The sequence below is a fragment of the Fringilla coelebs genome, assembly GCF_963513975.1.
Source record: "Fringilla coelebs genome assembly, chromosome: 20".
NCBI lineage: Eukaryota > Metazoa > Chordata > Aves > Passeriformes > Fringillidae > Fringilla > Fringilla coelebs.
The window spans coordinates 6,465,396-6,485,069 of NC_140046.1; the positions used below are offsets into that span (position 1 = coordinate 6,465,396).

At 48.1% G+C, this 19,674-nt stretch overlaps 3 protein-coding genes across 4 annotated transcripts; 2 read left to right on the forward strand and 1 right to left on the reverse strand.

Annotated features, from left to right (window-relative positions):
• Positions 1–36: 36 nt before the first annotated feature.
• Positions 37–1,615, forward strand: POLR2J (RNA polymerase II subunit J). The gene is made up of 4 exons (XM_084218819.1): positions 37–120; positions 260–349; positions 439–613; positions 1,064–1,615. Exons 1-4 carry the CDS (start codon positions 68–70, stop codon positions 1,097–1,099), a joined length of 354 nt encoding a protein of 117 aa, XP_084074945.1. The 5' UTR covers positions 37–67; the 3' UTR covers positions 1,100–1,615.
• A 114-nt stretch (positions 1,616–1,729) lies between these two features.
• LRWD1 (leucine rich repeats and WD repeat domain containing 1) lies at positions 1,730–17,574 on the reverse strand (the record flags this gene model as incomplete). Of its 2 annotated transcripts, none has more annotated exons than XM_084218817.1 (16): positions 17,449–17,574; positions 15,498–15,640; positions 12,930–13,164; positions 11,611–11,730; positions 10,204–10,356; positions 9,401–9,541; positions 8,408–8,749; positions 7,656–7,782; positions 7,300–7,409; positions 6,666–6,873; positions 5,133–5,205; positions 4,898–5,038; positions 4,149–4,243; positions 3,409–3,570; positions 2,679–2,803; positions 1,730–1,870 (listed from the first exon to the last, which is right to left on the reverse strand). In XM_084218817.1, the coding sequence occupies exons 2-16, from the start codon at positions 15,575–15,577 to the stop codon at positions 1,730–1,732; spliced, it is 2,253 nt and encodes a 750-aa protein (XP_084074943.1). In that variant the 5' UTR covers positions 15,578–15,640; positions 17,449–17,574. The 2 variants fall into 2 exon arrangements, with proteins under 2 accessions (XP_084074943.1, XP_084074942.1); XM_084218816.1 differs by lacking the exon at positions 17,449–17,574 and adding an exon at positions 16,986–17,118.
• Positions 17,534–19,674, forward strand: ALKBH4 (alkB homolog 4, lysine demethylase). The gene is made up of 3 exons (XM_084218818.1): positions 17,534–17,654; positions 18,312–18,509; positions 18,948–19,674. Exons 1-3 carry the CDS (start codon positions 17,553–17,555, stop codon positions 19,581–19,583), a joined length of 936 nt encoding a protein of 311 aa, XP_084074944.1. The 5' UTR covers positions 17,534–17,552; the 3' UTR covers positions 19,584–19,674.

The window sequence follows — 19,674 nt, forward strand, 5'->3', positions numbered from 1 at the left end:
GGGCGGAAGTGACGTAGAGGAAGTGACGTAGAAGAAGCGAAGCGGCGGCCGCCATAGCAACGGCGGGATGAACGCGCCTCCGGCCTTCGAGTCCTTCCTGCTCTTCGAGGGCGAGAAAAAGTGAGGGGATACCCGGGGAGCGGCTAATTAAACCCGGGGGGAGGCTAATTAAACCCTAATCAGAGCGCGGAGAGCTGGGAGGGGGTAGGCCCGGCCTTTCCCCCAGTCCCCTGACGTGCCTGTATCGTATCATCCCCAGGATCACCATCAACAAGGACACCAAGGTGCCCAACGCCTGCCTGTTCACCATCAACAAGGAGGACCACACGCTCGGGAACATCATCAAGTCGTAAGTTCAGGCGGGGAGGAAATTTCGGGGGAGGCTTGGGGCTTTCCTGCCCTTCATTTCACTGTTTGGGGTTTTTATTCCCCCTCCAGGCAGCTGCTCAAAGACCCGCAGGTGCTGTTTGCAGGGTACAAGGTCCCACACCCTCTGGAACACAAAATCATCATCCGTGTGCAGACCACCCCAGATTACAGCCCCCAGGAAGCTTTCACCAATGCCATCACAGACCTGATCAGTGAGCTCTCCCTCCTGGAGGAGAGGTTCAGGGTAAGGGGATTCTTTTCCTTTTGGAAAACTCTTTGGCAGTGTTGTAATGTTGGTGTGTGTCTCAAAGCTGCTGGGTTTTAGGTTTATGAATTAATTCAAGCCACCCTCCTTGTGTTGTTCAGCTGCTCTTAAGTGTATTCTTATTTTCTTTAATTTTTTTTTTTTTACTTCTCCTGACAAAACTCTGGGGCTGTATTTTCACTTCTCATCACTTCTGCTCAGTTTATTTATTGATTTAGCCCCTGAATTAGAACCGCTGATGTGCTGGGAAAATGCACTAATTTGTAAATAACTTTTGATTTTAATTCCAGTATTATTTTTCTGGTTGCTGTAGAGCTTTCCACTGTGGGTTGTTGTGATTCACAGAAGAGTCAGGAATTATTACACACCAACATCCAGCTCAGTAATGACTCCTGTCTAAGCAAGTGTATTTTTGCTTTTGCTTTACAGGTTGCTATTAAGGACAAACAAGAAGGAATTGAGTAAAATGGAACAGACTGTTCCTTCTGAGGCAGAATGACGTGTCTGTTACTGGATGGAATATTTAAACCTCCACTCATGGCAAATATTTTTCCCCTTGTCCCACTTCTGTTTAATTTTTGACAGCGATATTTTGAATTTTGGTCTTGTTTTTTGTTTTTTTCATAGCAGACAGCCACTTTGCCAAGAGGATAAATGTCATGTTGGATTTGGTGGATAAGTCATTAAAGTGATTTTTAGTTTTCTAATTGGAGCCTTAAGGCAAATATTTGTCCTGGGCTGTTGGGGAGGTTGTTGTGGGTAGGATTCCATCATGAGAAGCTGCTCAGTGACAGCTGGAGATGAACTCTCTGCTTTTCCTGCCAAAAAATCCAGGCCCTGCCAGCTGAACTGGTATTTTGTTTTATTAAGTGTCATTTCTATAAAACAAATGCACAAATTGTGAAAACTTACAGTAAAAGGAACCGGATGTTTACAATGAACTGATGAGTTTAACAAACTCTTACCTTGTTGTTTTTTTTTTTTTTTTCCATCTGGCACATAAAGCTGCTCTAGAAAACGTTCATGGGCACATGGGGAACAGTCACTAATACTGCACTAGGTCAAAGCACGGGGGTGGAGCTGTGGCACAGGGGACTAGGACTTCTTCCAGATGGCTGTAATGTTCACACTGGTCAGCACAACAAGGTAGGTGAAGGCAGGGTCTGCCACCACGTTGTTCACCAGGATCTCAGGGGGCTGCTCCCCGTTCACCCGCAGCTCCGGCCATTTGAGGATCTGTGGGAGAGCACAGGGGGTGGGGACGTGGCTGAGGGGGACATGGAGCCCTGAGGCATGGGCTCTTCCTTCTCCTGGGGGTGCTGGGGCTGTGGGATATTCCTGAAGGGGCAGGGTTTGGTGCACACATGAAATCAGCTGCACCTCAGCCCCAGAGGAACTGACTGGTGGCTTAGCAATGCATTTCCAGAAAACCTGAGGGATCACTGAATTGTTGAGGTTGGAAAAGACCTCCCAGAGCATCGAGCCCAACCTGTGACTGAGCAGCACCTTGTCACCCAGAGCAGAGCTCAGAGTGCCACCTCCAGGGATGGTGACTCCCTTCCCATACCTGAATAACCCTTTCAGGGAAGAAATAATGGAACACTCTGTCTAATGTAGCTCCGGACCAGTGGGTGAGAGCCTTTGGAGTGTTTGATTGTCCTTTCAGAGGGACAGGCAAGTGAACAGTGACTGCCTAAAAGGGAACTGTCTCCAGAGGAAATCCTGGGCACAGAAAGGGTGAGTGAGCATAGGGAAGCAGTCTGGGGAATGTTCACTCTGGCTTCCCTCCCGTCCCTGGGGGATGTGGTGCCTTTGTGCTCCTCACCACTTTTTTAGGGCTGTTTCATGAAGAGCTGCGGGGGGTGACAGATTTGCTTTGCAGCTCCTCATTCCTGTCCCCAGTAAATTGCCTTGCCATGCTCTGGAGATTGCTTTTAATTGTTTGTGAGGAAACACAAGGCATGTTCTGGGATAGGCCTGCTCAGGAGACTGGGATCAGCTGCCCTGGCGTGGAAGGGAGGCACAGAGAGCAGCTCAGCCCTACCTGTGTGGGAGAGATCCTCCGCTCCGAGCGCTTTCCCTTCGGAGAGCCCCAGGCCGTGGTGTAGGTGGAGAGGTTGTACATCCACACACTGCCCTTCTCATCCCCACAGAACACGTATTCTTTTGCTGTGAGAGCAGAAGAAAAAGCTGGGAAACAGGTGTGGAGCTGGGAGTCTGTTCTGCTGTAAAGGACAGCTGCAGGATCCCAATGGAGGGTGCCATATTTCAGCAAAATTCCCTTACTGGCACAAAAATATGAATCTACCTTACTCTGAAAGAATTCATTTGAAGTCAGCTCTCTTTAGTGTAGAAAAACCAGTGCTAAATGCTTTGGGATTTCTCCTGACTTTGTTTTGGGAAGTGCTGGCCGGATCAGGTTTGTTTGTTCCTTTTCAGTCTCCAAACCCAGCTGCCCAGTGTGTGACATCCCTGCCCACAGATGCACTCAGCATCCCAGTGGCTCCACAGGGCCCAGCCCTGAGCTCTGTGCTTTGAAAACCTGTGCAAGAAAGATCCCCCAGCCTCGACTGTCCCCCCTTACCAGGCAGAAGGTGCAGCTGCAATTCTTTATTACTGGTTTTATTTCCACCCAGCTGCTGCTGGAGCTGCCCTGCAGAGCTCTCTGCTGGACTCTGAAATCCAGGCCTCTGCCTCCAGCTCCAGGCTGCTCCCATGGATTAAAGGAGAGCCACAGACCACTGGGCAAAGCATGACCCAGGAAATGCTCCTACCTGGGCAGGTGCTGAGTGTCAGGTAGGACATGTCTGTTGTGGACCACTCCAGCTCAGCCAGAATAACTGCAGACATTGTCCGTTGGCATCCTTTTCCCTTGGCATCAAAAGACTTGCTCCAGCTCCACAAGTATATACAGCCTGGTTTGGAGCTCTTGGAAACTAGGGAAGAAAGGAAGGGAGAGGCTGTGGCAGCTGCTGGGAAGCAAAGTGCATTGAGATAGAGGAGCTCCATCCAGAATATAGATTTCAAGCCATGGGATCTGATCCAGCAGCTGCTGTTTGCATCTGTTTTACCTTATTTCAGGATAATTGGAGGTTGCAGAGAGATTTTCAGTGCTATGCTTATGTTTCTGAGCTGCAGAACAAGCATAAGCTGTTCAGAAAGAGCCAGCCCATGATGTGAAACCCAGTTTCCCCCCCCCAAAAATCCTGTTGCCGCCAGCCCTTGAGCAGAAAGAGATTATCCTCCCTTCCACATTGGCACTGCTTGGCCATGTGTGCTCTCAGGGATGTGTCCAGCTGATTCCTGGTCCTGTCCAAGCATGGGTTTGCACTCTAGGCCACATTTCTGGGAAAGACAAGTGACTCTGAGAGACAACTCCACCCTGTGCAGCCCCCCCAAAGCTAAAGAGGCTGTCACACCCCTTTCAGCTCCTCTGCTTGTCATGCTGGCTTCACCCTGCACATGCTGAAGTGCCCCTCTGTTTTGGGGATTGTGCTGTTGTGTTTATACTCACCAACAACATCATCATTGAGAAAAGCCAAACCGTCAACCCTGTGAGATGTTGTCAAGCTCTCCTCACCAGGAAACTGGAATATGGCTTCAAAAGGCCTAGAGCAGGGGGGAAGGGTGAAATCAGCCAAGTCCTGAACAGCCAGCAGTGAAAGGGCACCTGGCTGCAGAGCCCAGAAGGAAATCTGTGTCTTAGTGAGTCTCTTGCCAAGCTTAGGTGAATTCCCACTTGAATTTACACTTTTGGGTTTACTAGTACAGCAGAAGTCTGTTTGCTCAAGAGATTGCTGCACTCCATCAGCATCAGGATATTTGTCAGCAGGGCATGACTTTACTCGCTTCTTCCTCATAATTTTGTCCTGAGCTCCCACAGGGTCCCAGTTTCCTGGGTTACCTCACGTACCAGGAGCAGGGGAGGCCTCACTGTGAGCCTGGAAATCAATCCAAAAGTTTACACTCCGTTACACTACCTGGAGATGACACACCCTTAAGTTTTGGGGTATTGGATTACACTCCTGCCAGCCTTCCTGCAAAGCAGCCTGCAACACCTGCAGCTTTAATACAAGCTCTGAACAGTCCTTGAACATCATGCTCCTTTTTCTTCTGGCCACTCTGGAAAGAGGAGGATGTTTTAAGTTTGGTAGGACGTGCTGCTTTTCCTCAGACCTTCTCAGTTAAAAATCAAGCCTTTGCTAGGACTATCTCTTTCTTGCTCTGGAAAGCAAATGCACACCCCCACCTTGTGGTTCTCACCTGCTTTTTTGTCCCTTATCCAGTTTTATGTTCCAGGCAAAACAGCCATCTTCACAGCCTGCCAGCAGGTACTGCTCTGGGCAGGTGGGGACCAGGGCAATCCGTAGGGGGATAGAGGCCGTTTCCAGCACCAGCAACTGGCTAAAAAAAAAAGCAGAAAACAAGCAGTTAAGTGGTGCTGTGACGTGATAGTTACAGCTCTTGGACTGGCCACATCTGGTTTTTGAACCTTTACCTTGCTTTGAAATTGTAGTCACAGTCTGGAATCCCAATATCCCAGAGTGCAATTCGCTTGTCATAGGATGCAGCTGTGGGACACAGAGAGAAGCAGGTAGTGACACCGCTGCTCATCTGGCTCTTCTCGTGCTAGCAGGCAATCCTGCCTGAGTCACAGTCACCCTCTAAGGCTCCAGAGCACAGCAGCAGTCCCTGAGGCTCCTGGCCCAGCACTTCCCAGACATTGTCACACATGCACAGTCAGTACTTAGTGTTCTTGTCCTGTGCTCTAAGAGGGGCAGATAAAACAGTTTGTATCCTGGTGTCCATTACAGAGTTGTGGCTTCACAAGGTCTTTAGTTAGTGGCCCTCTGAGCCTGTTTCTGGTCAGGGTTTCTAGTGGAGTCTAAAATATGAGCTCTAACTTCTACTCTCAGGCAGACATCACTTTATTGCACATATCCATGACTTACTGTGTTCACATCCACAGCAGCTCCCACTGGGAAAGTTAGGCACTCACAGAGGGTGAGAAATATGTCAGCAAGCTGATACACTGGGAGGAGAAACAGTTCTAACAAATTGCTCTGAGTAACCTGGACCCTCATCAGATGGCAGCCCTCAGAGTTTGTTGGTGTCCCCTCCCCAAAAATGATGCAAAGAATCTCCCTTAATTACTCAAAAATTTTCTATGAAATATAACGAGTCTTGCTGTCCACACCATTATATGGCTGTGCTACCAACCTCCTTATCCCTTCCACCACCCTCCTTATCCTTTCCTCTACTTCTGCTTTTGGCACTCCTGACTTCTTCTCGAAAAGTATCCCCTATTTAAAAAAAAAAAAAATCCACTTTTAATGGTTCATGTAGCACTTTAACCACTCCAAGATATGGATAATTGTAGGCAAGAGAAACAATGTGCTGTGGGGTGCAGGTGTGGCCTGAATGGCTCTGTACCAGCTCACTGTACAGCCTGACAATGCAGTTGCAATTTGTAACATGATTGTTCATTACCGGTCCATGAGCCACAGCCTCTGTGGGCCCTACTGTGTGTAGAAAAGCTCTCCTTGACATCAGGACCTGAATAGAAATCTCTGTCGAGGCACAGAACTCACATTAAAAAAATCAAAGTCAATTAAGCACATTGTTGGATAAAATGAAACCCAACAGCCCATAATAGGTTGCTGTGCTGCAGGAGAGCCCTGCCACTGCCTGGCTCCCAGCTGCCTGCCCTGCCATTCTTCTTACTCATCCCTGTGGAACAGAATCACTACTGGGCTTGTTTGTGGCTAATGTGTGTGTGACAGCCACCCTGAGAGCCACCAAGGGAGAAACAGGAGCTGCTGCACCTCAGCTAAAGAGGCAGGCTCTGGCTGAAACAAGCTGTTCCTGCTGGAGATTGCTGCCACAGGAGAGTCACAATGTTCTCTCCCTAATGCCTGTCCATGCCTTTTGTTCGTGTGTCCCTGCTTGCCCTGGTGACAATTGCCCTTGTTAAGGAAGCCCTGACTTTTCCACATCAGAACTAAAACCAGGGATTCTGAGGCAGACTTACTGAAGAGGTGGGTCTCCTGGGTTGGGCTGAAGCAGACAGTGGCAATGGGCTTTTTGTGAGCCTTTATCTCTCCATAGCAGAAGTCAGCTGCCACGTGGATCAGTTTGACAATCCCTCTCCTCCCTGCAGCTGCCAGGATGTTGTGAGCTTTCTTGCGGCTGTCGCTGATCACCATTGTGAGAGTTGTCCATGCAACGCTGAAGAACTCCTGGGACACAAGGAAAACAAGGCTGGGGTGACAGAGAACAGAGAACAGCCACCAGGGTGGTGGCTGTCAGCTCAGAGAAGACAACTGTCACAAGTGCTACTCAGGTGGAATGGCACCACGATTTAAGATGGAGCATCAAAACTCAAAACACCTCTCAGAAGAACATAAACTACAGAAAGAGGATGTTTATTCCTCTGTGCTGTCAAGCAGGCTCAGCAGCCAGACACACCTGTGTGAGGACTGGCAGGTTAATCTCCTAAACTAATAAAAAAATAAACCCAAACCAGGCTAAAAGGATAAGCAAGCAATGTTTATTATCTATCTTCATCTTAACATCTGTCCATGCTAACACTTTCAGACCTCTTTGTAATTATTACAGATTCTGGTATTCCCATTCAATGCTTACCCTTCCCACTTGCAACCCACCTCTGTAGCCACTTTATACTTTTTCAGCACTGTCCCTGTCTCACAATCAATCAGACAGACAGATTCCCCTCCACAGGTTGCCACGGTCCTGGAGGAGCTCACAATGGGATCTGAAAGAGGAAAATAATGGGTGAGAAGTTCCCAGGTTCAGGGATAACACACAAAGACTGCAGCTTATCACTGCCTGGTGCTCTCCCAGTCTGCTGTTTTCAAAGTCAAAGGAGAAATATGTAAGCAAGTCTCTTCCTGACAATGGAGACTACAGCTTGAAGGAGCAGGGGTTGAAGGCACGGAGTCCGCTGGGATTCCAGAGCCAGGTGGTTCTGGGAATCCTGCAAACCTCTTTAAGAGCTCACCTTTCCTGGCTCCAGAGTCTAGCACTGGCTCGAAGACACAGGACCAGAGCTGCGTTTTAAAATCCTCGCGGCTGTTGCCTTTACTGTGACACTGAAGAAAATGCAATGGCTCTGCACTGACATCCTCCTACAATAAACCATCCACATTTAGAAAATTCATGCCCCTGACATGGTTTGCCTGTGATTGCTCCGACAGAACCCTCTGCTGAACTCAGCAATCTGAGTTAAACTCAAGTATTTTTCAGCCCATCTGTGCTATGGAGAACAGGAGAGACCGATGTGCCACAATGCTCAAGACTCCTAAAGCAGCAGGGAACTGTTTAGCAAAGATGTGCCCAGCAGACCCCAGCAGAGAACCCCATTTCCTACAGCAGAGAAACATGGAAAACCCTTCAGATCCCCACTGGCCCGAGCTGAGGGGGAAACACCTTTCCCCATGCAGCCCCTGAATTGAGAGCAAGGCTTGCCAGTCCCATTTCTAAGCACAGGTTTTCAGTGCACCACCTCAGAGCGCTGGTCCATCCATCCCCCAGAGGGGATCCACTGGGCTCTCCTGGGGGGTTCCTTCTCTCCCTTGATGCCTCTGAGAGATTTAAAACAATGACAAAAAAAAAAACCAAACCAAAACTCACAATATATTTGGCCAACTATGAGCTCCAAGCTGTGCAGAGCTCTGAAGAAACCTGAAGGCAGCTCCTCCCACCCTAAACCAAGAGGCCCAAAGCCAGTCCCAAGGGGGCTGACGGATGTACCTTGCGCTTGGAGGTCTTCACGGGGGTCAAGGTAACCACACTGTTGTCCTGCTCCTGGCTTTTCTGTTCCCCTGTCATCTGACTGGATCTTCTGTTGCTTTGCCCCTTGGGAAACTGCTCTCCATTATTCTGGGTCCCTTCAGCTCCCTGCTCAGGAGTTGCCTCCTTGGCTGGTTGGTTTGATGTTCTTGGTTTATCAGGAGCTGGGTCGTCCTCCACATGACTGGATTTTCTGGGATTAACTTCAGCTTTCTCCTCAGTGTTTGCCTGGGTCTTGGACCTCTTGTTTCCAGGGCTTGATTTTGAATGATTTCTTTTCCTCTTGCTGGGTGTTATTGTGACCTATAAGGCACGTTGTCATGTTGTCAGGTTCTGCAGAAGGTTTTTAGCTTCCCCCTCCCCAAGATGTGCAGATAATTTGTAAGTCAAAGACATTAATTATTCAAATGCAAGTATCCTCCCACAGTTACAGACTGGGTTCCAGGAATCAGACAGCCCAGAGCTGCAGGGTTCCTAGAGGCAGAAGCTAATGAAAACCACACATCCAGCCTCCTTTTCAGCTCCCTTCTCCTGTCTCAGCTATTTGCAATTTACATTCGATGTGGAAAAACAAATCTGGTCTATGGACCACAGGGGTTCAGTCTGCAGCCATTTCCAAGCAGGCAAACACCAGCAGAGCCTGGCCAGGCATCAGCCCAAGTCTCTAATTAAAATATCTCCTCCTAGAGAAGAGGTGGAGTGAGTAGGACTGCACTCATGAAATGTTTTTGGTCCCTTATGAGAAAGGATGATCTCTCAAGGAGCAACTCGACCTTCACATTTCCAGGAAAGCTTCAATCTGCCTGTAAAGAAGAACCTGAGCTGTTGGATACAGGCTGGAGCCTGAGACTGCCCCTGTGGTTACCAAAGGGTCATAAATGTGATATGACAAGAGCTGCTGAATTCCCAGGAAACAGAAAGAACATTGCTAATGTAACTGGAAAAATCACCTACCTGAGCCACATCTTCTGCAGCTTCCCTGGGGCTTTCTGTGCTTTCTTCCTCATTCTCATCTGTCTTTTCCTCTGGTTCAGTATCAGAGTTTAACTCCAGACCTAGTGAGTTTGCCAGAAACTCTTCTGCAATCATTTTCACCTGAGAAGCAAATATGTAGATATGTTAAAAAAGAAAAAGATGATGACAAAAGAGCCACAGCATGTCAAGCTCTGATGTGTCATGGCAACAAAGAGCTGCTTTACTGAGGTTTTAATATCTGCTCCCACTATTCTGTGTGAATTTCACAAGTGGTGGAGGAGTCCCCCGCTGAGATTACATGACCCAAGAACTTCACTTTGTCATGGGCATTCAGAGTACACAGCTGTGGAAACAACAGCACAGCAATAAAAGAAGACAATGGAGAGATGGAAGTCTCAATTGTATGTATGAAGAAACAAAACAAATTTTCCAAACTAAATGGTAACTACACTTCTGTCATTATCTTTACTCTTTCATCAAGAATAAAAGTTACTATTAAACTAATTTGCAAATAATTAAGTATTAAAGATACTGCAGTCTGATTAATGAGTACAAGTATCATTATTGCTTATGAATTAAAAACCAATATTTAATGACAGCCATTTCAACTTGGTGCACGTATAGTCCTGGTAACTGCTTAACAAAGCAGTGAAGAAAGAGAAAAATGATACCAGTAGTCAGCAAGAGCACCCAAATCCATGGAGTGTTTTAATGCAGCCCATGCAGAAGCAGGAGCAGGGTCCCTGCCTGGAGAACAGGAGGGTGGGTGGGATGTGACCTACCCGCCAGCGGGTGAACTCGCTCAGTGAGCTGGGCCCATACACCACGTTGGTCTGTACTGACTTCAGGAACTTCTTCTTGATGGACTTCACCTGCTCAGCTGTGTATTTCTCAGGGAGTTGGTCACTGAAGAATTTTTTCCAGTGAGCAGTAACCTAGGCAGAAAGACTGAGTTTATTCAACAGGAAAGCACAAAAGAACTTGTGAAAGCGTTTAAGAAATGGCCAGCCCTGAGTGCTGCACCCTATGTGATGGAACCATTTTAATTTATTCATGTTCAAATGACCACAGCTAAGGAGAAAGTCAGTTCCTCTGTACCAAGCTGGAGTGTGTGTGGCTAAGCAGACACTGTCAGCATGGACACATTCAGAGAGATGGCTCCAAAAGGCTGCTGACCTACAGGATGCTCACCTGCCAGCACAGTTTCCCGTGGGAGTTGCTGGTGGGCAGTAACACATCCATCAGCAATTGGACCCAGCAGACATTTTTACATTCACACAGGACTAAGAACTGGGCAGGCAGGTACAAATAACATCAGGGAAAGGCATCAAGGCAGAGACACCACAAAAAGAACAGCACAAGGGAGTGTTTGGTGTCTCATTAAACAGCCAGGCATGATCAGTTGTCTGGGACAAGAGGCTGAGCAGCTCTCACAGACCCTTTGAGGTTCACAGGTTTTACACAGACAACACTCAGCACAACTCATCCCAGTTTTCAGGATCTGAGTTTTCCCCCACTGTTACACAGAAGGAATTAAGAAAATCAATTAACTAGAATGCAAATGGTAAGAGCAGTAATACACAAGAACAGCCAGCCAACCAAACCTTTTTCATAATTGAACAATAATTTTGCTCAAGATCACAACGATGCCTTGTGGGGACAATCTGTCAGGAGCTAAATTGTGTAGACAAATGAGTGAAAATACAGTTCTAAACAGTCACAACTGAAGAAGAAAGAACAAATCCTTGCTCATGGTGAATGCTGGAAAAAGCAGGATTATCCAGAGCCTGGTTTTGTGCTCCCCATTCCTGGGGCCTGGACAGTATCTTAAATTAGATAGGGAGGTGTTTGCAGCTGTTCTAGCAGCACCAGGCTTCTCCCATTCCTGAATGATGATCAGAGTGACCTGAAAAACTACAGGATCAGACACAGACCTGGTTGGCCCTGCTCCTGTCACTTAAACCAAAGTCAAATTGCCTGCACAGAGCAGGTAGAGCAGGTGCCAGCAGTGACCAGAGAAAGCAGCTGTAAGACATTTCCTGGGTGGCCCATTCTGCAGGCTGGGATCAGATCATACCACAGGTATTGCAAACCACATGAAGTTTGTTTGCAGCTCTGTCACTACACAGAGCACAGGATTTAGTTATTTTTGAGGTGTTTAGAGGTTAAGGAAATATCCCACACCTTACCTTGCTGGTGAGCTTATGGCTGTTGACACGCCTCACATGGTTGGCCAGTTTGGTTATGTCCTTGCCATTGAGCAGACGAAGATTTTGCAAAAGAAACATTACTTTATAGTCATCATTGAGCTAGAACAAGAAAACACTGGAGTTACAAAATTTGTACATGTGGTACATGCTTTACCTTTAGTCCTTGATTAAAATACAGCTTATATAAGAATGATATATTTAGTAAAGGAAAGTGATTTCATAAAATCTCCTCAGGATTTTAAACTTGAATTTCACATTTTAGGTGTGAATTAATGTTCTCTATGAGTTGGGATCTTAAACTGCAGACAGAGCTGCCCAGCCCTCAGGCAGTGCTAACATCCAGCACAAGGTGGGGGCTGTGTAACTGCTCATCTGCTGGGCCTGAGTGCAAGGCTGGGAGCTCTGTTCATATCCCTGACCCCTAACACAGGGGAAGGCCTGTCCTGCCTCCAGTCAAGGAATTCCAGCAGGAATTCCTTGGGTCAGATAATTCACCATCCAGCCACACATATAGTGCCAATGTGCAACAGTAAATAAGCATGTGGGGATGGTGAGTGGCTGATGCCAGTTTACAGCACAAATAAAATCAGTTTTGGATGTTTGACTTGTACAGTCACCAGATCCTCTTGGGAGAAGTCAAAATCTAAACCAGACTAATCACCAAGTTTAAACCCTCATCTGAGGACCCAGTCTGCTTTTCCAGAGCACAGAGGGCATTAAAACTAACACAGATATTAGGAAATAAAACTAGCACTAGATATAAGGAAAAAAATTTACTATGGGGGTGGTGATGCACTGGCACAGGTCACCCAGAGAAGCGGTGGCTGCCCCATCCCTGGGAGTGTTTAAGACCAGATTGGATATGGTTCTGAGTAACCTGGTCTAATGGAAGGTGTCCCTGCGCCTGTCAGGGGGTGGAACAAGGTGAGCATTAAGGTCCCTTCCAATCCAAACCATTCTGTGTTTCTGTAGGGACATCTCTACACAGTCATTCCTGTATTTTACACTAGTAAAATGTTTAGTATAAGCATGAGGTACTGTACCTGATAAGGCACCTAAGACAGGACTTTGGCCTAGAGAATCAGGAGCTCAAGACACAGATTTTAATATCTGAGTGATTTTGGGCAAGTCACTTCTGCAGATTGAGAAACAGTGGCACAAAGTGGTTAAATGTCACACAAAGGCTGGCTGCTCTCTCAAATGCCCTCGCACTTGCTGCCCAAGAACAATATATAAGAACTTTGCACAAGTGCTGTTTGTTTGCCTCTCTGTTTAATGGAAGGAGGGGGGTAACTCACTGTCAAGTACACATTGTTCTCATAGGTCAGCTCCTCGAGCAGAGGGAACTGTTTCAGAGCAGTTACATCTTCCAGCTTGTTATTGTTGCAGTTCAGGACACGCAGATCAGGGAGGGTGAGGCTGTTGGGGAATTTGTCCAGTAAATTATCAGAGAGATCAAGTTTCTGCAGGTGCCTCAGGCGCGAAAACAAGCGAGGGTCTAAATCTCCAGTCTTCAATTGCAGCTTGGACAGGCTGAAAACAAAACAAAACAAAACAAAACAAAACAAACCATCATGAACTATCTGGAGCTCACTGGAGGAACAAATGCTGATTTCATAGCACAGACAGTCCCACCTGGTGGCACCTCAGTCCAGCACAACTGCCTGGGTACAACTGACCAAACCTGCTTTTTCTGGTGTGTTGGTTTTTTTAGGGTTAACTCAACTATCTCTTGAGTTATCACTTCCTCACAACAGAAGCACCATTTTGTTAGCTTTTTTACTTTTTATAAAGATGAAATAACTAAAAAGTGTTTTAAAAAACTTTATTCTTAATCTCAATAAATAGTAAAACACAAGAGATGTAAAACTCAACGCCATCCTATCAAAAGCTAACTTACTTCTTACAATACTTTATAAATGTTTTTCAACCTATCGACTTTCTATCAAGTTTTAAGAATTCTTTACAAATCCATTTCCTACACTGGTGGCAGCATTCTGGATTGTGAGCACAGTGTGGGACAACTGATGTGTCTGAGCTAACAGCCACCATCAGAGACTCAGGTCTGCCAAAGTATAATTAACCTGCAATTCAGATAATCTCCTAGGGGTTACTGAGCTGGCTGGGAGCAGTAAATCACCAGAAAAATTCTTATTTTAGATTTTAAAAAATTACTACACCTCTCAAAGGTTTGGTGTTTTATTCCTGTGCAATGTTGATCCAACAAGACAAGCTGTGGCAATTCAAGACACTACACCCTCTGTCCACCCTGTCCATAGAATGCACCACAGTCATTATTTCACAGCTCACGCCAAGTGCAGAGTGTGTCCCCAAATAATCTGGCTGTTTTCAAAGAACTAACTTCACAAAAAAAAGTGGTTTTTTCCATTTCTTTTATAGTGAGTTTTGCTGCAAAAGCTTCCAATGGTAAATGTAGAAATTCACCTAACAAAAATCCCAAGACTGCCACCAAAACAGAAGAACTATGTCCTGAAAGAAGAAGTGGTACAATATTGGTGAGGGGAAAAGAAATATCCCTTCTCTGTAAAAAAGTGAAATCTGCATAATATAAGCAGGGTCATTTATATTTGGTTAGATCATTTAGGTGAGCTCCAAAGGGAGCTTCCAGTCCTGGAAGCCAACATCTCTTGAGGGCACAAGCTTGGGTTCCTTTAACAACAGAATCTCTTTCTCTAATGACCAGTTAAAAAAAAAAAAAAAAGCTTCTGGATATTAATGAAGTATGATTAAATGAGACAAAGATCCTTTCTCCTTCACTTGCCATCTCAGAAGTGTAACCAGCCAATCAGAGCTGGTAAAACAGGTTGAGGACAATCCAGCTGGATGTAGAGCTGTGACTGTGGTGTCCTTCTGGGGAAAAAACTCAATGGTGTTCCCCAAACAGACTTTCTGAAACACATCACAGTATGAAGCTGCATGGAGAAATCCACACTCCAAAAATCCACAGCTTCAAACATCTCCCCACCACTCTGTTACCCAGATTACTGCAGCTGATGCTCAGAGAAACAGCAGAAATTCAAGCACACACCAATCAAGGACGTCATTTCCTCATCAAGGAAAAAAAAAAATCAACAGAGCTCTCTGTCTTGTTGGTGATGACTGAGTTTCTCACTAAAAATAATTACTTTAGCACAAGGCAAACTGAAAGAAATAACTTTAAGGAGTACACCTGAAACCCAAACCCCCTGACATCAGCAACAAAAACAACAAAGGTGCCAGACAGAAACTGGCAAGCTGAGCCACTTGGATTGGCCAGCTCTGTGTTAAACATTTGGAAGGACACATTTTTGCAATGACCTCTGTCAAGGACCTGAGTGACAAAACTGGTTTTAGTGGTTTTTAAGTACTTCAGAGTTTATTGTCTCCCTCTACAATGTTTGAGGTACTAGAATTACTGAATATAGAAGAGATGGAACATGATGGAGGGAGAGGAAAATGGAAGGGAAATAATGACAAAAATACTTTAAAAACCCTCTGAAATCCATGCTGGAAGATTCTCTTATTCACATTATGCAATTGCTAGAAAAGATGCAAGGGCTTTGGAGGTAGGGATGATACCTTGGGCTTAGGAAATCAGGATCCAGCCTCGAGCAGTTTCACAGAAAAATGGCAGCAAATATACAATAGAAATGGCAAAAAGAGGTGACATCTGCCAATAACCAATTAGTGAATGCAGTGCTCCCACTGCTCACTGATCCTGCACTGGGAATGCCCTCTCAGCTCTGTGCTTTGATACTCTCTTCATTTAAGTAAAAAAAATATTTAGGGGAAGAAAGACACACAGATAAAAAGACACTGCCAGGTTGAATTATTCTGGAATTTTCCAGGGGCCTGTCTGCACTTACTTCAGCGTCTCGATCTTTCGGAGCCTCGTAGATCTTGGAACTGCTCTTTCCAAAAGAAGTTCTGTGGTAATTTTTGACATTTTTAACCTCCACCTCTTTGCTGGGATCACTAATCAGTCAGCTGTAGGATGTCTTCTGGTTACCTTGATAACAGAAATGGGAAGAAGAGGAAATCTTTCAACAGCTCTAAGGGAGGGAAAAAAATTTTTATGAGGTTATCTACTGGTTTTGCTGCAGTGTTGGAAGTCACCTTTTTTATTTGGTTGAAATGAATATGGAAAAGACTATTATTAGATTAGGCACAGGCTCCCAGCACACTGATCCAATCCATCTCCAGAACAACAGGGATACATCCCATGGCTGTTGGAGTGACAGCCTTGCTGCAGGTTAAAGCTGTCCATGAGTGATGGCACTCAGGACCAGGACAGCATCACAGGTACCTGTCTGTGCCTCTCCCAGGTTCTGCTCCAGGAATTGCAATGCTCTTTCAAACAAAAAGCAGCAGTAAGAGTCAATACACCTGCTGTGAATGGTTTTCCCCCAAGAAAGCGACACTGAGCTCACTGGCCTGGCCAGCTGGACAGACTCTTGCCTGAGGACTTCTAAATACCCAAAAAATTTTGGAAAACTGAATTAACCAGCAGAAATTCAAGCACACACCAATCAAGGCCATCATTTCCTCATCAAGGAAAAAAAATAAAAATCAACAGAGTTGTCTGTCTTGTTGGCGATTAACTGATGTTTCAATAGATACACACACACACACACACAGAGGAATATGCTGATATTTGGAATAACAGTGCTGACAGGGCCAAAAGAGCTCCATGAAATGACTGGTCCAGGGCTTCCCACTCTTCCTGACACAGATTCCAAGAGAGGGAAATAAAAGAGAACAGAGCTCCAAGGCCAGGCTCGCTCCTGTCTTTCTGTGTTAGATCAGTGCTGCCTAAATGCCACTCCAGTACATCGTGAGGGGCACACGGGGCACTGAGCTGTCCCTGGGTTTGGTTTCAGCAGCAGCACACACCTACAGCACCTGCAACACTGTGTGATGAAGGGACACAATGATGTATACACTGAAATATTGTATACACTGAAATATTGTATACAAGCATAAAGAGCTGAACTGAAAACCTGCTCAAACAGCAGCTCTTTGGGATTTGATCCTTCTCTCCCTGAGAGTCCAAGCACAGGGTCAGGCTTGTCCGACCAAACCCCCCTCAGGTCCTGTGTCTACAGTAAAAATGTGAAGCAGTGACTGGACGTTCCCATGGCCCTCTCCTTGGCACACTGACACAGCCGTGACAGGGCAGGAGCCGCAGGGAAGGCCGGACGCGGCATGTCCCATCCCACAGCCCCGGGTGATGCTGCAGAGGCCACATTCGGTTACCGGGGGGTGCGGACCGCCGGGGTCACTGCACGGGGAACAGGCCCCCCTTGCCCCCCGCAGCTCTCGGGATGGAGCCCCACAGCCGGGCATCCCCTGACCTGAACGTGTTCGCGTGGAGCTGCCCGGCACACCCGGCCCGGCCGGCGCTGCCCCGGGACGCGATGCCGCGGCGATGACAAGGCCACGGACGCCGGGCTGTCCGCACACGCCGGGCGGCCTCCGGGCCGCGGGGTATCTCCGGCTGCGGCCGCAGGCCGCGGCTCCGCCCGTGGGCCGGACCGGGCCGGGCCGGGCGGGGCAGGTGCGGCCCCGGCCGAGGCCTCGCCCGTCACCGCCGCCTCCGGACGCCGAGCACCGCGAGGGGCCGGCGCCGGCCGCGGCCTGAGGCGCCCCCGCGGGGCGTGCGCCGCGCCTACAACTCCCAGCGTCCCCCGCGGCGCCGAACAGCGGCTCGGAGCCCGGGCGCGCCGCGGGGGCTTCTGGGAGCGCGAGTCCGCCCGCACCCCCCTTCCACCCCCGCTGCCCAACCGCGCGGCCTGCGCCCAGCCCCGCTGCCCTCACCTGGAAGCGGCCGGGGAGGAGGAAGAGGAGCCGGGGAAGACGGAAGGGCGGGAGGAGGAGCGGGAGCGGGGAGGGGGGGCTGCGTCCTCGGCGCAGCCGGCGGGATGCAGGCGGCGGGCGGCGGCGGAGGGCCGGGCTGCGGCTGCAAGGGGATCCGCTCCTGCCTGCTCTGCGAGGGGCCCGCGCCGGCCGCTCCGCCCCTGCAGGTACCGGGGAGGGGGCGGGCGGCGGGGCGGGGCGGGCAGGCGGGAGGAGCCGGGGGGCGGCGGGGGCCGCCGGCAGTGGCCCCTCGGGGCGGGGCGGCCGCGGGACCCCCGTGCCCGGAGCGGGGCCGGGACCCCGGGGCCGCGGGGTCACAGGGCGGGGACGAGGCAGAGCCCCCCCGGCGGCCGCCGCCCCGGGTATTGGGAATTGTTCGCCTCGACAACGCTCCGAGTCGGAGCTCACCTGAGCCTCACGTGTTACGTTCACATTCGTTTGTTACAGCTCAGCCTTGTGGCCTGCGCGATTTTCATCAACTTTCCTCATTCAACATTTTTTTGCCGTGACAAACCATTATCTCGGCAGCAATACCTGCTATTGATCTCTTTATAACTGTGGCCCTGAGGATCATCGGTTCTTCCCTGCCTTTCCCGGATAAAGACATTGCTAGGAAAAAAAAGTGGCTACAAGCAAGCAGAACATTGATGCTGCAGCTGGAAAAAAAAAGAGCAGGGAATAGTTGTTCCCCAAAACCAGCTGTAAAATTTCTCTTGTCTGCAAGAATACTGTACAGTTTTCATGCTGCAATAGCAAGGTTGCAGGGGTAAATAATGGAAATATTTTATTGCTTTGTTTTTCCTTTTCCATTGATATTTCCACAGGGAGAAGATAATTTCACTTACTGTCCAGCAACAGGCCTAGCTAAAGGAAATGAGCACTCGGAATTTGCTGGCTGGGCATTTCCCTTTCCAGGGGTGTTCCTGGTGGAGGAGTTCATTAGCGAAGATGAAGAGTGTGAGATAGTGGAACTGATGGATCGAGATGACTGGAAACCATCACAGTCTGGCCGAAAGAAACAGGCTGGACTTTGGAAGCACATGTGATCTTAGATTCCTCTGGAAAAGGAAAGCTGTTTTCAGTTAAAACCCAAAATATTGAGATGTTTCATTAAGCATTTTCCTTTGAAAGCTTTTCCTGAAATCAAGGGCAAGAATTATCTGTAATTAAAATCAACTTCTTGCAAAAATACATGATAGTTACAATAAACAGTATTTGATGGTGTGTGTTCAAGCATTAAAGTTCACACAATCTCCAAGGGAAAGAAGTGGGTGCTCAGATTTGGTTTTACTTTACAAATCCAGAGGGATTAATGTAGATTCACTGAGTCCTTTTGCAACCTGGCAACCAGGTCACTGGAAGAGATGAGAACAGAACTCTGCAGGAACAGCCTCTCCAAAAAGACTTGTCCTAGATTTTTCCTTTACACTAGCTTTTCCCTCCCTCTTCTTTTCCAACAGGACTACGGACCTAAAGTGAACTTCAAGAAACAAAGGCTGAAAGCTGGCGGCTTTACCGGCTTGCCAAGTTTCAGCAGGAAGATTGTGGCACAGATGAAGGCCTGTGCTGTGCTCACTGGTTTCTTACCTGTGGAACAGTGCAACCTGGACTACAGACCAGAGAGAGGCTCTGCCATCGACCCCCACTTTGATGACTGGTGGCTCTGGGGGGAGCGCCTGGTCAGCCTGAACCTGCTCTCACAGACTGTGCTCTCCATGTCCTGCGACTCACAGGACACCATCCAGTTATTTCCCATTTCCAATAAGGAGGAATTAAGCCCTTCTGCACCTTTCACGCAGACATCAGCGTGCAGAGGTCCAGGAGAAGAGGGAACCGAGTGCTTTTTGTCGCCAAGGCTGGTTCCGGGGCAGGAGGTGAGCGTGGCCATCCTCTTGCCCCAGAGGTCGCTGGTGGTGCTGCACGGGGATGCGCGGTACAAGTGGAAACACGGCATCCGCCGCAGGCACATCCAGCACCGCCGCGTCTGCATCACCTTCAGGGAGCTCTCGGCCGAGTTCTGCGCCGGGGGGAGGCACGAGGAACTGGGCAAAGAACTGCTACAAATTGCTCTTTCCTTTCAAGGGAGACCCGTGTGACCAAGAGGTTGCGTTTCGTTGGGAGAGGTGTAAAATGAGGTGTGGAATTTGTATGACGAGGTTTATTTCTGAGGTGGGGTAAGGAACCAGG

Coding starts and splice junctions, on each gene's coding strand:
- ALKBH4 (XM_084218818.1), top strand. CDS start 17,553: ATGCAGGCGGCGGGCGGCGGCGGAGGGCCGGGCTGCGGCTGCAAGGGG. Junction 17,655..18,311: donor CGGCCGCTCCGCCCCTGCAG/GTACCGGGGAGG, acceptor ATATTTCCACAG/GGAGAAGATAATTTCACTTA. Junction 18,510..18,947: donor AGTCTGGCCGAAAGAAACAG/GCTGGACTTTGG, acceptor CTTTTCCAACAG/GACTACGGACCTAAAGTGAA.
- POLR2J (XM_084218819.1), top strand. CDS start 68: ATGAACGCGCCTCCGGCCTTCGAGTCCTTCCTGCTCTTCGAGGGCGAG. Junction 121..259: donor CTCTTCGAGGGCGAGAAAAA/GTGAGGGGATAC, acceptor TATCATCCCCAG/GATCACCATCAACAAGGACA. Junction 614..1,063: donor TCCTGGAGGAGAGGTTCAGG/GTAAGGGGATTC, acceptor TTTGCTTTACAG/GTTGCTATTAAGGACAAACA.